Source organism: Hippopotamus amphibius, chromosome 4, assembly GCF_030028045.1.
Source record: "Hippopotamus amphibius kiboko isolate mHipAmp2 chromosome 4, mHipAmp2.hap2, whole genome shotgun sequence".
NCBI lineage: Eukaryota > Metazoa > Chordata > Mammalia > Artiodactyla > Hippopotamidae > Hippopotamus > Hippopotamus amphibius.
The window spans coordinates 122,613,864-122,628,082 of NC_080189.1; the positions used below are offsets into that span (position 1 = coordinate 122,613,864).

The 14,219-nt window shown below is 37.6% G+C and overlaps 1 protein-coding gene across 10 annotated transcripts in view; it reads left to right on the forward strand.

The window, feature by feature from the left end:
• Positions 1 to 12,207, forward strand: part of MLLT10 (MLLT10 histone lysine methyltransferase DOT1L cofactor) — a 213,373-nt gene extending 201,166 nt beyond the window's left edge. For 9 of the 10 annotated variants that reach the window (XM_057730775.1, XM_057730780.1, XM_057730771.1 and 6 more), the window contains 6 exons: positions 2,132 to 2,320; positions 2,737 to 2,825; positions 2,958 to 3,319; positions 4,371 to 4,467; positions 8,503 to 8,712; positions 10,445 to 12,207. In XM_057730775.1, the coding sequence (XP_057586758.1) occupies positions 2,132 to 2,320; positions 2,737 to 2,825; positions 2,958 to 3,319; positions 4,371 to 4,467; positions 8,503 to 8,712; positions 10,445 to 10,489 (992 nt within the window). In that variant the 3' untranslated portion in view covers positions 10,490 to 12,207. Of the gene's footprint in view, positions 1 to 2,131; positions 2,321 to 2,736; positions 2,826 to 2,957; positions 3,320 to 4,370; positions 4,468 to 8,502; positions 8,713 to 9,387; positions 9,515 to 10,444 lie in introns of all 10 variants that reach the window. The other variant, XR_009053102.1, reaches the window with a different exon arrangement.
• The last annotated feature ends 2,012 nt before the right edge of the window (positions 12,208 to 14,219 follow it).

Here is a 14,219-nt window from a genome sequence, read left to right on the forward strand (position 1 = left end):
ACAAATGTCCCAGTTTGTCTACTAACTTTGGGTTTTCTTTGCTCTTCCTTCTCTAGTTTCTTTTTTTTTTTTTATTTTTTTTTTATTTTTTTTATTTATTTATTTTTTTTATTATTATTATTTTATTTTTTTTTTTTTGGGGGTACACCAGGTTCAATCAACTGTTTTTATACACATATCCCCATATTCCCTCCCTTCCTTGACGCCCCCCCCTCGATTCCCCCCCACCCTCTTCTTGTCTTTAAAGAAAGATCGATCGATGGATGGATGAACAGGTAGACAGGTGGATAGATGTAGAAGTCATACTTCATCAAGAATAGCATTGAAATTATGATATGTCTTATATAATATAGTGAGAAAGTGTAATGTAGTGGCCTGATAAAACAAATGCTACAGGTTTACTGCTTGGACTTGAATTCTGTTTTTATATGTTATTAACAGTGTGATCTTGGGCAAGTTTCTTAATGTCAGTGTGCTTTAGATTTCCATTTGTAGAATGGGAATAATAATGTACCTATATCATAGTATTGTTTTGAGGGTTAAGCGACATAAAATATGTAAAGAACATTGCCTGGCTAATAGAATTCACTGGTTTTTGTTACTTTTTATAATTATTAAAATATTGATACTTTGTTTCTCCATTGTACTTTGTTCTAATCAATTTTTAAGTCTCACTAAAATATGAGTTATAGCCTCTTTTAGCTGAATTGTTTGAATAAAACTTGCTCACCTCTGGAGAATTTATTTTTAAAAATGCATATAGTCAAGTATGGCCAGCTCTCCTGATTTTACAATTTGGATGAGAAAGAATAATAATTACTAGATTATATATATAACATATATTATCTATATCATTTAGTTGCAAAATTGTGTAATATATATTACATAAACATATTGAGTATCTTTATAATTTTAATTATTAAGGAGAGCCATGGGTAAAAAATGCCAAAAACAAAAAACTGTTACTACAGGTAGTGTTAGCTAGAGAAGAGGATTAATGTTAAGGATGTATATATATCTGGGGGAAATAATAAGTGTTTTGTTTTGGTTTGGTTTTTAATCATTTGGGGGGGAGGGTATAAGCTTTTACTGCTTTATTTTTAAACAAAATATTTGCTTATTGTTAGGTGCCATAAATTGGTATTTTTATGAATGGTACTCTGACAAAAAATGCTAATTGTGAGGAACTTCATGCCGGGATAATCCTTTAAACATGATAGCTGGAGGACAGGTTTAGCTTAGTCTTATTGCATCTCATTTGGGTACACTAAGGGTTTCTTTGTGGGATCTTGAAGAGGAGGGATAAAAGTTAAATCCTTGGAAATGACCGTATGTGTCTGTACCAGTAGAATTGTGTCTTTTGAAGGCCCTGAGGGCATGTTAAACAAATACAACTTTTTAATACGTAGAACTTTTAAAGTGTCCATCATCATGGCATCATACAGCCCTCTGTCTCTGCTGTCAGTCGAGAGGTCTGAGCTGTGGCAGGAATGGAAATGGTATTTGAGGTGGTGAGGCAGGACAGAAGCTGAGCCTGTGTGCAGATGCCGTGCCTTCCATGGGAGACAGGAGCAGGGCTGCGGTGCACACACACTGCTCCCTGCTGGGCGTGTGTGGATCCGCAGCCTGAGTGGCTGGGCTTCCTTGTCTCCTGTCAGGTCTTGCATAGCTTAACCAAGCAGCAAACAAAATACTTGTCCTGTTTATTTGTGGCAAAGGATACTGGTGTGATTCTTTGCCTTTTGAAATATGATTTTAATGAAAAATCATGGCAAGCACTTTGAATTTTTAATTAGGTTTTTATTTTGATGAAAATAAAATGTTCTTGTGATTTTTCTTTGAGAATGGAAATTACCTTAACTAGGTGGGGGTTTTTTGGTGTGTGGCAACAAAGTTCCACTCACAGTATGTCTAGGAACAATATCCCTTTATGCTTATATATGTACAAATACATTATGGTATATTTATATCTACATATAAATTTAGGAATAGAACCTAGTCACTTAGAAATGCTTTACAGAATTTCTACATTTCTATTTTTATTTCTAAAGTTATTGATCCTTAAGTCCATAAAATACCTAGTCCTGTGTGTGAAATTGTCTATATTAAAAACCATCCAAATATCTGCTAGTTTTAGGAATGCTGAAATCATTACACCAACTTCAAGTAGAAAATCGAAGATTAGAGGAACAGATTAAAAACTTGACTGCCAAAAAGGAACGCCTTCAGTTATTGAATGCACAGCTCTCAGTGCCTTTTCCAACAATAACAACAAATCCCAGCCCATCTCATCAAATGCATGCATTTTCAGCGCAGAATGGTAAGTATGAATTTATTGTGGGTCTAAGGAAAGTAGGATGGACTTTCATTATCTTTTTCATAATTGAATATTAACTGGTCACCAGTTATATGAAGATGTAGAAAAGGGATGGTAGGTTATTTTCGAGGAGCATAAAGAATCCTGTTCAGTGTTCAATGTGAATTTGCTCTAACTTCTTTAGTGCAGAATTTAATGATAAAATTTAAATATGTAATGATCTCTTCATTGATTTAAAGCCATGATATTCAATAGAGATATAGATTTTTTTCATTCAAATTGGTCTTAAGAATAGCAAGGCTTAATATTTAAGTGTTTTTAATGCGGGCTTCAAGATAAGCTTTTAGACAAGCCTTTAATCTTACACATAATGTAATTTGACAGGTAAATAGGTTTCTTTTTGTGTTTTTTAATTCTAGCTCCTACTACTGATTCCTTGAACAGCAGTAAGAGCCCTCATCTAGGAAACAGCTTTTTACCTGATAATTCTCTTCCTGTATTAAATCAGGTAATTTTGATGTGGTTAGTTTCATTTGTGTGTTTTGCTTATGAACAATAGTATATCACATTAAATGGTTTAAAATTATTTTGAACAGTTTTGCTGTGTTTACAACTTAGTTTCTGTTCTTTCTTATGTTAGGACTTAACCTCCAGTGGACAAAGCACCAGCAGCTCATCGGCTCTTTCTACTCCACCTCCTGCCGGGCAGAGTCCAGCTCAGCAGGGCTCAGGCGTTAGTGGAGTTCAGCAGGTCAATGGTGTGACAGTGGGGGCACTAGCTAGTGGAATGCAGACTGTAACATCCACCATTCCTGCCGTGCCTGGAGTGGGTGGAATAATTGGAGCTTTGCCAGGTAACCAACTGGCAATTAATGGCATTGTAGGAGCTTTAAATGGGGTTATTCAGACCCCTGTCACAATATCCCAGAACCCTACCCCCCTGACCCACACAACTGTACCACCTAATGCAACACATCCAATGCCAGCTACACTGACTAACAGGTAAGAAACTTACTAAAATGTATTTGGGGTTTTTTAGAGCAGCATGGTACCAGTGCTGTCCGTGCTTTAAATTGGGATTTGTAATGTATTCTTTGTAGATAGATGTACTCTAAGAAATTAAAAATCACCAAACTAAATATATTATACAAAGAGCCATTTATTTTTGACACTTAAGTAATTCAGATTAAAACAAAATTAAATCACTTTTCGTAACAAAGCATTAAATATATTCTTTACTGAAAATTTCAGTCTTGATCTGTGATGTCTGTTTTAAATGCTAACTTTTGTTATCGCCATGTATATTTCCTTCATGTATCATAAATTCTGAAGAAAAGTAATATTGTAATGAAGATCACATATGAATGTTGGTTTCTTAAAATTCAGCTGTGTAATTTTGTTAGCTCTGTAATCAAAGATTTTGGTATAAGATGAAGGTCAAATATTTATCTTGGATTTCCAGGGAGTGAGACTTGCTGTTTCATTGTACTGGGAATTTCATTTGAATGGCACAGCCATGTTGTCGTTGCACATGCTTTTGAGGAATAAATCATTTAAAATGGATTTGCAGTGGATAGTAGTAAACTATTTATTCTGGTTCTCTTTTCATTTGTGCTTAATTTTACCGACCATTGGGACCATAAAAAACGGTTTAAGTCAAATCAGTTAGTAGTAGGTTTGGATTCTTCCTTTGTTTTAAATATGTTGCTTAGTGTGGGTTAAATTATGCTTGAATGATTAAAAGTAAAGTATTACATGTGCATGTTATAAACATATGTAAATTTTTATTATATAAAACAACTTAGTGCCTGCTTGGTTCACAATATAAAGGGAAACAAAACATTTACTGACAATGTGAGTTCTTGTTTACCTGTATCCATGGAGGAGAGAGAGAAATAAGAAATTCGTACATCATTGTTTTCAGAAAGTGTCATGGTTAGAAACTTGCTAGGTTATTAAACATCAAATTGAAAAGCTGTCTTTCATTTGACATTTAAGAAAAAACAATGTTAAAGGTATACGGTAGAGAGTAAGAATTTTCATTGTTTTTCAGTGCCTCAGGACTAGGATTACTTTCTGACCAGCAAAGACAGATATTTCTTCATCAACAGCAATTCCAGCAGTTGTTAAGTTCACAACAGCTTACACCAGTAAGTTCTTTCTTTTGTGATAATATTTGATCTTTATTAGGAGCAAGTAATCCAAGCTGTAATAAGTATTCAGCATAGGTATAGATTACCCACTTTGTGAAATGACATTGTGGTGTAGTCTGTGATACCAGAAGTGACATTATATTGATTCATCGACAAATATTAGTACATGTTCTGTGCTGCTCTGGTAGACTCTGGTGAACAAGACTTGCATTTTCGTGGAGCTTCATTCTGACAGAGGAGATGGATGATAAGTACATACACATTTTTTGGTAGTGATGAGTACTGGGAAGAAAAATGAAGCAGGATAAGGGGATAGAGAACAGTAGGATGAGCCATGGTAGATGGGATGGTTGGGACGGTCCAGCCTCTGAGCAGGTGACTTTTGAGCACAGACCTGAATAAAAGTTGAAGGAGCATGACTTTTTGACATGGGGGGAGTGGAAGAGAACACGCACTGAAGGTGGAGGGACCAGGGCCTGTGTGCTGCATGACTGGGCTGGTGCAGAGGAGAGCAGTCAGATGGGCGGGCATGGTCTGCAGGGTTGTGGGCTGCCTTGTGTGGCTGTCCATGGCATGGAATGTAGATTTCTCTTAAGTGTGATGGAAAGCCATTGGTGATTTTTTTTTTTAAGAAAACCTTTTTTTGTGGAAATAAATGTTCAAGTGTACCAGAAGTAGAGAATATGGTATACCAATTGCCTAGCTTTAATAATTATCCAGTTAAAAAACTCTTTTTTACATATATCCTCATTTTTCCTTGCAGAATTTTAAAGAATTAATTGTAGGGTTTTGTTTATTTATTTGTTTTGGCCTCTTAGCATGCCACATGGGATCTTAGTTTCCTGACCAGGAATTGAATCTGTGCCCCCTGCAGTGGAAACTTGGAATCTTAACCACTGGACTGCCAGGGAAGTCCTGTGATTGTAGAGTTTTGAACACAATAGTGACATGACATATAGTGATGTTTAGATTTACAGGATTTGCTGAAGTCAATAGGGAATGAAGACTAACGTCTCAGGACTGAGCCCTGGGCACCCTGGAAGAGGAGAGTAATCTAGTCAAGGGTCTTGGGAAAAAGTGGCTGGTGAGTTAGCACAGAAAGTGGTGGCCTAGGTTCCATGTGAAGAAACGTTTCAACAAAGGGAGGACTCAGCTGAGTAGAATGCTTCTGATGAGACAAGTAAGAACTGCCTGTTGAATTTGGATGTCTAGAATTTTTTGAGAATGTGGTTTTGGTGAGAAGTGTAAAGCTTCATCGAGTGGTTCAAAAGAAAATAGGAGAGGAAGCAAAGATGGGGTACTACGGGCAACTCAAGATGTTTTACTGTAAAGAGCAGAGAAACGAATTGGCAGCTAGCATTAGAAAGACACTGTCTGGGGTGGGGTGCAGTTTCTATTCATTTTGAAAATGACAGCATATGTGTGTGTTGATGGGGAATTTTCTGGTGCAGAGAGAGGAAGGATAACGCCAGGGCAGTAGAGCTCTTCAGGAGGGAGCAGCTTCCCCTGTGACCTCTCTTGGAGGCCAAGAGGAAGATGACAGAAGATTGAGGAAACCCACTTCTAATGTTTTCAGTTTTTTTTTTTTTTTTATAAATTTATTTATTTATTTTATTGGCTGTGTTGGGTCTTCATTGCTGCACACGGGCTTTCTCTAGTTGTGGTGCATGGGCTTCTCATTGCGGTGGCCTCTTGTTGCAGAGCACGAGCTCTAGGCACGCGGACTTCAGTAGTTGCGGCACATGGGCTCAATAGTTGTGACTCACAGGCTCTAGAGCGCAGGATCAACAGTTGTGGCACACGGGCTTAGTTGCTCCGCGGCATGTGGTATCCTCCTGGGGCAGGGCTTGAACCCATGTCCCCTGCATTGGCAGGCGGATTCTTACCCACTGCGCCACCTAGGAAGTCCATGTTTTCAGTTTTTAAATGGGAATTTTAAGTAAAGGTATCAGCTAAGGGGGATGGGACACTGTGCTTAGAGGAGAGAAGAGAAGGTATGAAACAGGTATCTTGGAGGATGGGAGAGAACTAAGGCAGGTGTGGGAGGGTGTGTCTCTAGCACAGCTCACTGCGTTAGACTGCGAGGAGGACACCCATTTAATTAACTTGGGGTTTCAGCCTTTGTTTGTGGCTTCTTTCTGAAATACATCCACCTACTTTATTGCTTTAGTCAAAAATATATTCACAGTTTGTGATTTATGGTTCTGGGTCATTGTCGCTGTCACGGTCCTTACGGTGGCATGAGGCTAGAGTTATATACATTCTTAAGTGCTAACACTACAATTTAATCCTGTTTTCTAATCTCTTACCTCCGCTTAATATGAAGTTCTGGAATTCAGTTTATTTGGGGTTCGTCCTATTCATCAAGATTTTACTCTAATAATAGCACATACAGATGTCTCATTTCTGGAACATGTTTGATCAAGGAATTTTTAGCAGAAATTATTGCCCAGAGACCATGAAGACTGAGTGAATTAGACTTGATGTTTCCTTTGCCAGCCAAGGTTGCGGCGTGAGGTTTGTTTACGTACCAGCATCAAACTCCACGTAGGCAGGAGTGGTGCTGTGAGGCACCTTCCCCCCACCTCCTCTCCCACCTCAAGACAAACCCTTGCTCCACCCTCCTGACCAGCTGCTGCCCCATGCTCAGCCTTGTCCATTTCTGCCTGGTGTCTTGCCTGACTCGGTAATGGCTTCTGCCCCCTGGAAACGCTTTCTTCCCTTAGTCCCAGGATACCACATTATCTGGGTTTTCTTCCTACCTAACTGGTTCTTCCTTTCTAGCTTTCTTTCCTGGGTCCTCTTCTCCTCAGCCCCACTCACTTTACAGCATCCTAGAATTCAAGATCTCCTCCAGCGGCATAGCTTTAAATACTGTCTGTGCTAATACCAACGTCTTCAGCCCAGGCCTCTCTCTGGAATTTCAAGCTCCCATATCTACTGCTTAGTTGGTGCCGCCACTTGGCTCTCTTAATAGATGGTGCAGGCGTAACGTGTCCAAACTGAGCTGCTGACTCTCCACACGGCTGCCCTACCCACCTCAGCTGATGCACCTCCATCCTTCCAGCTGCTCAAGCCCAAAACCTCGCAGTTACTCCTTCACCCCTCTCTTTTCCTGACATCTCACATTGAATCCATCAAGAATAATAGGTCAGATTGTGTCAGTCCTCTACTCAAAACCTTCCTCTGCCTTCCCGCATTACTTTGAGAAAAGCCAGAGTCCTTGGCTGACTCTGCAGGCCCTCTCTGGCCTCCTTCCTGCTCACGGCCCTGTGGCCCCGGTTTCCTTGCTTGTGCTGGGTCGTGCTGGGTGTGCCAGGGGGCCCCTCAGCACTGGCTAGCACTCTCTCTGCCTGGAAGACACCCCCCCCCCCCCCCATATCCAGATAGAGAATTCCCTCGTTTCCTCACGTCTGTGCCCAAGTGAGAACCACCCTGACCACCCCCCCGCCCCTGCTGTACTCTTGCTCACACTCCTGTTCCCCCTGACCCTGGGCTCTAATAATTTCCTAATATTTCTCCCCCCCCTGCCCAGAACAGTGCCTGGCACATCATAGTAAGCGCTCAGGAATGCTTGCTGGAAGGCATGGTCTCATAACCACATCAGGAAAGCACTCTTTCTGTTGGCATGAATGAGAACTTTAAAAGTTATTTTAAGTTCCCAGGACTATGGGAGGGATTTCACCATGCAGTGCATTCTAAAGCCAAACACAGATGACTGTGGCGTCTCTCAGTTGCTGTCCTCCTTGATTATCATCATGGGCAACCTCATTTGAATAGAGGTCTCCTACACTGGTTTGCCTCGTCTTGAAAATAAAGCCATTCCCTGATGATATTGACATTTTACAGTAGATGGTTATTATTTAGTGCAGCATGTTTTTCCAGATGAGATTCTTGTTGTCTTTCTTAATAATATGGCTTTGATGTCACTTAAATACCTAATATCAGAGTAAAGAAGGAGAGAGAGAAGGCAGGCTGTGCCGACTGCTGGTCTGGGCTGGGAACTCACCCTTCCGTGTGTTCCTCCCTAAGGAACAGCACCAGGCGCTTCTGTATCAGTTGGTGCAGCAGCACCACCAGCAGCAGCACCACCAGCCTGACCTCCAGCAGCTGCAGATCCCGGGACCCACGCAGATACCCATCAACAACCTGCTCGCAGGCACGCAGGCACCTCCGCTTCACCCTGCCACCACCAACCCCTTCCTCACCATCCATGGCGATAATGCCAGTCAGAAGGTGACAGTAAGTATCTGTGCTTTGCTATCACTAGTGACATAATGCAACAAATTTTATTGATTAATCAGAGGTGACTGTCTCTCCAACCCCTCCCCCCACTCTTAAAATATATTTTCCCCCTGATAATTTCTTCTTAAAACCAGTTGTTTCAGCAGCTGGATATTGTAAACACAAAGGACCTATGCCAATTTGTATATCCCCTAAGTATATCATTTTGAATTTGCACATAAGGTTGGAGGGCTGTTTTATAATTCAGCAGTTTTTCAAAGTGAAAATATGTTTTAGTATATATTAAGTGGTATTGGACAGTCCAATGAGAAGATAATAGTTGGTGTTTTGAGAATCTTTGTTTAAGTAATTTGTTTAATTGTAGAAATAGTCTAGGTGATTTAGAAATATTTTTATTTTGCTCAGACGTACTAAAACTGAATTATATTTATAATAAAATTAATATATAAACTTTACGACAATCCAGTTATTCTACTGGATAGAAAGTAAATCATAATCACATTTGTAATGAAATTTAAATTCTTTATTAATCTCATGTAAGTGATAACATCTTATTACCCTTTCAATGTACAAGTGAAGATAAATAAGAATGGGTGCAGGAACAGTGTACTATACATGTGGTAGCACACATTTTAAGGCTGTTTCTTTCTATTAATTCTCCCCTTCAATCAGGTCTACTTTACTGGAGTATAAATGTTTCCCCTAAATTCCAGTTCAGGGCAGAACCCTGTTAGAGGAAGGATATTGGGATATAGAATGGAGACTGGACATCAGGAAAAGGAAGAAGGGAAAGAATGAGGTGGGAGACTTGGCAAAAAATGGTGTTAAAAGTCACAATGTTTGCTCTTTCCCATTACTTTGAAAGCTTGCTCTTTACTGTGCTTTTAGTTTTCAGAAACTTTAGTTTGTATTTAGTAACAAGAATTGGTTCAAAATACAGACTTATTGGTTTTCATTAACTTTTCAATGTTCTATGTTTGCCCCACGGTTCCTCTGATTTCCTGATTGTGAATACTGTCATTATCACAAACCTAGTTTTGCAGATGTGGGAAATTTCTGATTCTGTAATCATTTAGAACTTTTTTTAACCGTATTTTCCTAAGTTTTTCCTTGTGTTAAAAAAAGAGTTATACAATATGAAATGTATTTTTAATGGAAAATCACAGCAGTAAACACTGTAAAATAAATAATATTAATTACCTAATGTAGAAAAACAAGGCTGGGAAAGAATATTTATGAGTATCCTGCTATGTGGCAAGCATCTTTGTGAGAAACAGTAGTATATGTGGTTCCAATCTTTAAAATATTAATAGGCTGTAACCCCATTTTTAAAAATAGATTCAAAGAGGTTAAAGCTTAAAGGACACAAGCATATGTGGGATCAGAACCCATGACTTTCTTAGTTCATTTTCCACACTACTGTGTTACTGCTTCTGTAGAAAAGTCAGTATGGGGGGATGATTTCTACATTCATTCCTTATGAATCCTCCCTCAGAGGGGCACTTCTGTCTTGGTATACTGCGGAATTTAATATAAAGCAACTGAATACCAGTAAATTCATGTCTTTATATTATGTGAAAAGTAGCCATGCTGACTTACAGAAAAAAAGGAATAACCACATATATGACCTTTTATCTCAGTTATAATTTCAGTTAAGAGGATATTATCTTAAGTGTGGGCCAAAAATTCATTTAGCTAACGCATCTGATTTTGTTTGTTTTAACTGCAGAGACTTAGTGATAAAACTGGGCCTGTTGCTCAAGAAAAAAGTTGACACTTGAGAAACATCTAGAAATGGCCTGTCCTGCTGTTCTAGCACTTCATCTGGCTGCTGTTGCAGTCCTCTTACTACACCTAATGAAGAAATGCAACAGGAAACTAGCTGCACGACTAAGGATTAATTGCCACAAGAACATTCTTGTAAGGCTTTGATTGATTTTCTTGTTGCTTTGTTGCACTGAAATGGAATTCCCATATCCCCCACCCCTCACCCAGATTTTTTGAACTTTGAAAGAAAATTTAATAGCTAACTTTTGTCAATGAAATAATTTACATGCAATGAGTTTATCAACCTAAGAGAAATTTAATATAGTTGGTGCACAACTAATTTTGTTATAAATTGGAGAGATGAATAGCAAAACTAAAGACTTGTTCCATTTATAAACCATTTGATTTTATTGTACAAGTTGGAACATGAAATATGATCTTTTGTTTGGGTTACAGTATGCTTGCTCTATGAGTCAAACCTTAAAACAAATTTCAAGGAACTGTCTAATTTCTTCTACTGGAGTTTTATTGATTAAATATTACAAATAAACAGGTCATCCACTGGGACTTGGCAATCTTTGTTATAAAAATTTCCTTTCTAATGGGATTTGGCCAATTTTGGTAATCAGGTTAGGATGGTAAATGTCTGCTTCTGCTAAAGGTAATTTTCTTTTGCTAAATGCATTTTCTTTAGTTTTAAGACCTACTCATATTTTAAAGAATCCTTAAGTTAAGTGAGTTCTAAGGCTGCTGAGGGAACCAGCTCAATTCAAAGTGAAAGAGGGGCCACTCTGGAAACTCCTGGTAGGGTTTGGCCTGAATCAAGTGCCTGTAAGTACCTGCCTTGTGCTGAAGTGGCTCTGGACAGCTGAGCCTGTGCTCTCAGTCCTTGGGAGTAGTAGGAACAGTCGGCGTTGCACCAGCAGCCTTCCCCATGGTTCTGCCTTTATTAAGAACTTTCTATGCCACTGTAGCTAGCTCAGGCAAAACTATTACCTGGGTATTTATCCACTAATGAGTCACAAGAAAAATGAGTGGATTTGGTAAGAATTTTCTTTTTTTCTTAAGTTAGACAACTTCCCATTGTCGATGATTTCAAACAAACAAAACAAGACTAGAAACCCACCACCGCAGTTCCTGAAACAGGTGAAATCTGCATTACAGCCCTTCCTCGTTGGGTAGCCCCACTCCTGGTGTGACAGTATAGCAGAGTATAAATTAAACAATTGGAGATGTAATCATTGAACTATTCTTAAATGTGTGAATTATTAGTGGAAAAGACCCAGCTGTAATTAGACCTCCACTGTGTACTTAGCTGGAAGAACATGTTAATTCTGCAATATGTCTCTTGGTTAAACATTGCACAGTTCTTACCTCATTTCTGTAAATAAGGTTTTGTGAATCTGTTTTGTATTGTGAAAAATTCATAAGATAACACTGATATTTTGATTTGTAATATTTCTAATTGGTAGATTAATTGAAAAGTAAAATTAATTTATTTTTATATGTTCAGGGGAATTTTAAACAAAGTCAAATCTTTTGTAGATAATTAAAAAAAATCGGTGTGGTTTATTTTACTTATTTAACCCACTGGTTGTTATTCTGTAACAATTTGTATAAATGGTAAATTTTGAATGTGTTGTTATTTTACTTAGGTGTAAAATTCCACATGTATTAAAGAAAATGTACAAAGTTTTTGTTAATAAAATTTAATAATGTTTATAATTCTGCCATTTTTTCCAGCTTTATTAAGATAACCTTGATGTGCAGCACAGTATAAGTTTAAGGTGTACAGCATAATAATTTGACTTACATATATTGTGAAATGATGACCACAATAAGTGTAGTTAATATCCATCATCTCATACAGATACCAAAAAAAGAGAATGACAAAAAAAGATTTTTCCTTGTGAAGAGAACTCTTAGAATTTACTCTTTAACCACTTTCCTGTCTATCATGTACAGAAGACTTAACTACAGTCATCATGTTGTACATTATAGCTCTAATACTTATTTATCTTATAACTGGAAACTTGAACTTTTTGACCACTTTCATCCAATTCCCTCTCCCTTACCCCCCCACCTCTTTTCTATGAGTTAGATTTTGTTCTTTTAGTAAGATTCTATATATAAGATGATACAGTATTTGTATTTCTCTGTTTGACTTAACTCAGCATAATGTCTTTCAAGATCCATCCATGTTGCCACAATAGCAGGGTTTCCTTCCTTTTTTATGGCTGAGTAATATTCCATCATACACTGTATGTATGTATGTATGTATGTATATGTGTACACACACACACACAAATATGTACATACTCAGTTACCACAACAGCTTCATCCATTAATGGACATTTAGGTTATTTCCGTATCTTGGCTGTTGTGAATAGTGCTGCTGTGAACATATAGGGGTATAGATATCTCTTCAACATAGTGTTTTTGTTTCCTTTGGATGTGCTCCCATATGTGACATTGCTGGATCAGATGGTGGTTTGATAATAGCCATTCTAACAGGCATGAGGTGGTATCTCACTGTGGGTTTGATATGTATTTCCCTGATGATTAGTGATGTTGAGGAACTTTTCAAGTGACTTTTCATGTATCTGTTTCCCATATGTATGTCTTCTTTGGAAAAATGTCTATTGAGGTCCTTTCCCCATTTTAAAATTGGATTATTTGGCTTTTTGTTTTCTTTTTTCTTTTCCTATTGAGTTGTGTGAGTTCTCTATATATTTTGGATATTAATCCCTGGTTATATACATGATTTGCAAACATTTTTTCTCTTTCTATAGGCGGTCTCTCACAGTTTGTTATATTGACCCCTTCATCATTATGTAATGACCTTCTTTGTCTCTCTTTATCATTTTTAGTTTAAAATCTATTTTGTCTGATATGTAAGTATAGCTACCTCTCCCTGCTTCTTTTTGGTTACTTTTGTTTGAAATGTCTTTTTCTATCACTTCACTCTCAATTAACTGTCTTGAAGACTAAAGCAAGTCGCTTGTAGACAGCAGCATACTGTTGGATCTTTTTTTAAATCCATTCAGCCATTCTTTTAATTTTTATTGGAGAAGTTAATCTATTTTTAATTATTGATAGGTATGGACTTGCTGTTGCCATTTTGTTAATTGTTTTCTGGCTGCTTTGTAGATCCATTGTTCCTTTTTCCTTATCCTGCTGTCTTTTTCTGTGTTTTGGTGTCTTCGGGTATCAGTATGCTTTGACTTCTCTATCATGTTCTTTTTGTGTAATTACTAAAAATTTTTCCCATGTGATTACATGAGTCTTATGTAAAATATCTTAAAATTATTACAACACATCTTATTTTAAAATAATAATTTAGAAAAAAAAAAATAACAATTTAGATAGCTGTCCTAAGCTTCACACTTTTACTTCTCCCCTCACATTTTACGTTACTGATGTCTGATGTTACAGGTTACATATTTTTCATGTTGTATATCAAATAACAGATTTTTGTAGTTATGATGCTTTTTACTCTGTTTTTTAACTTTTAGAGTTGTAAGTGAATTATGCACCACCATTACCATATCACAGAATCTAATTTTGAATGTATATTTACCATTACCAGTGAATTTTATGCTACCTTCTTATATTTTTATGATGTTAATTAGCATCCTTTTACTTCCACTCACTTCCCTCTTGCATTTCTTGTAAAGCAGGTCTCCTGGTGATGATCTCCTCAACTTCTGCTTGTTCAGAAAAATCTTTATCCCTCC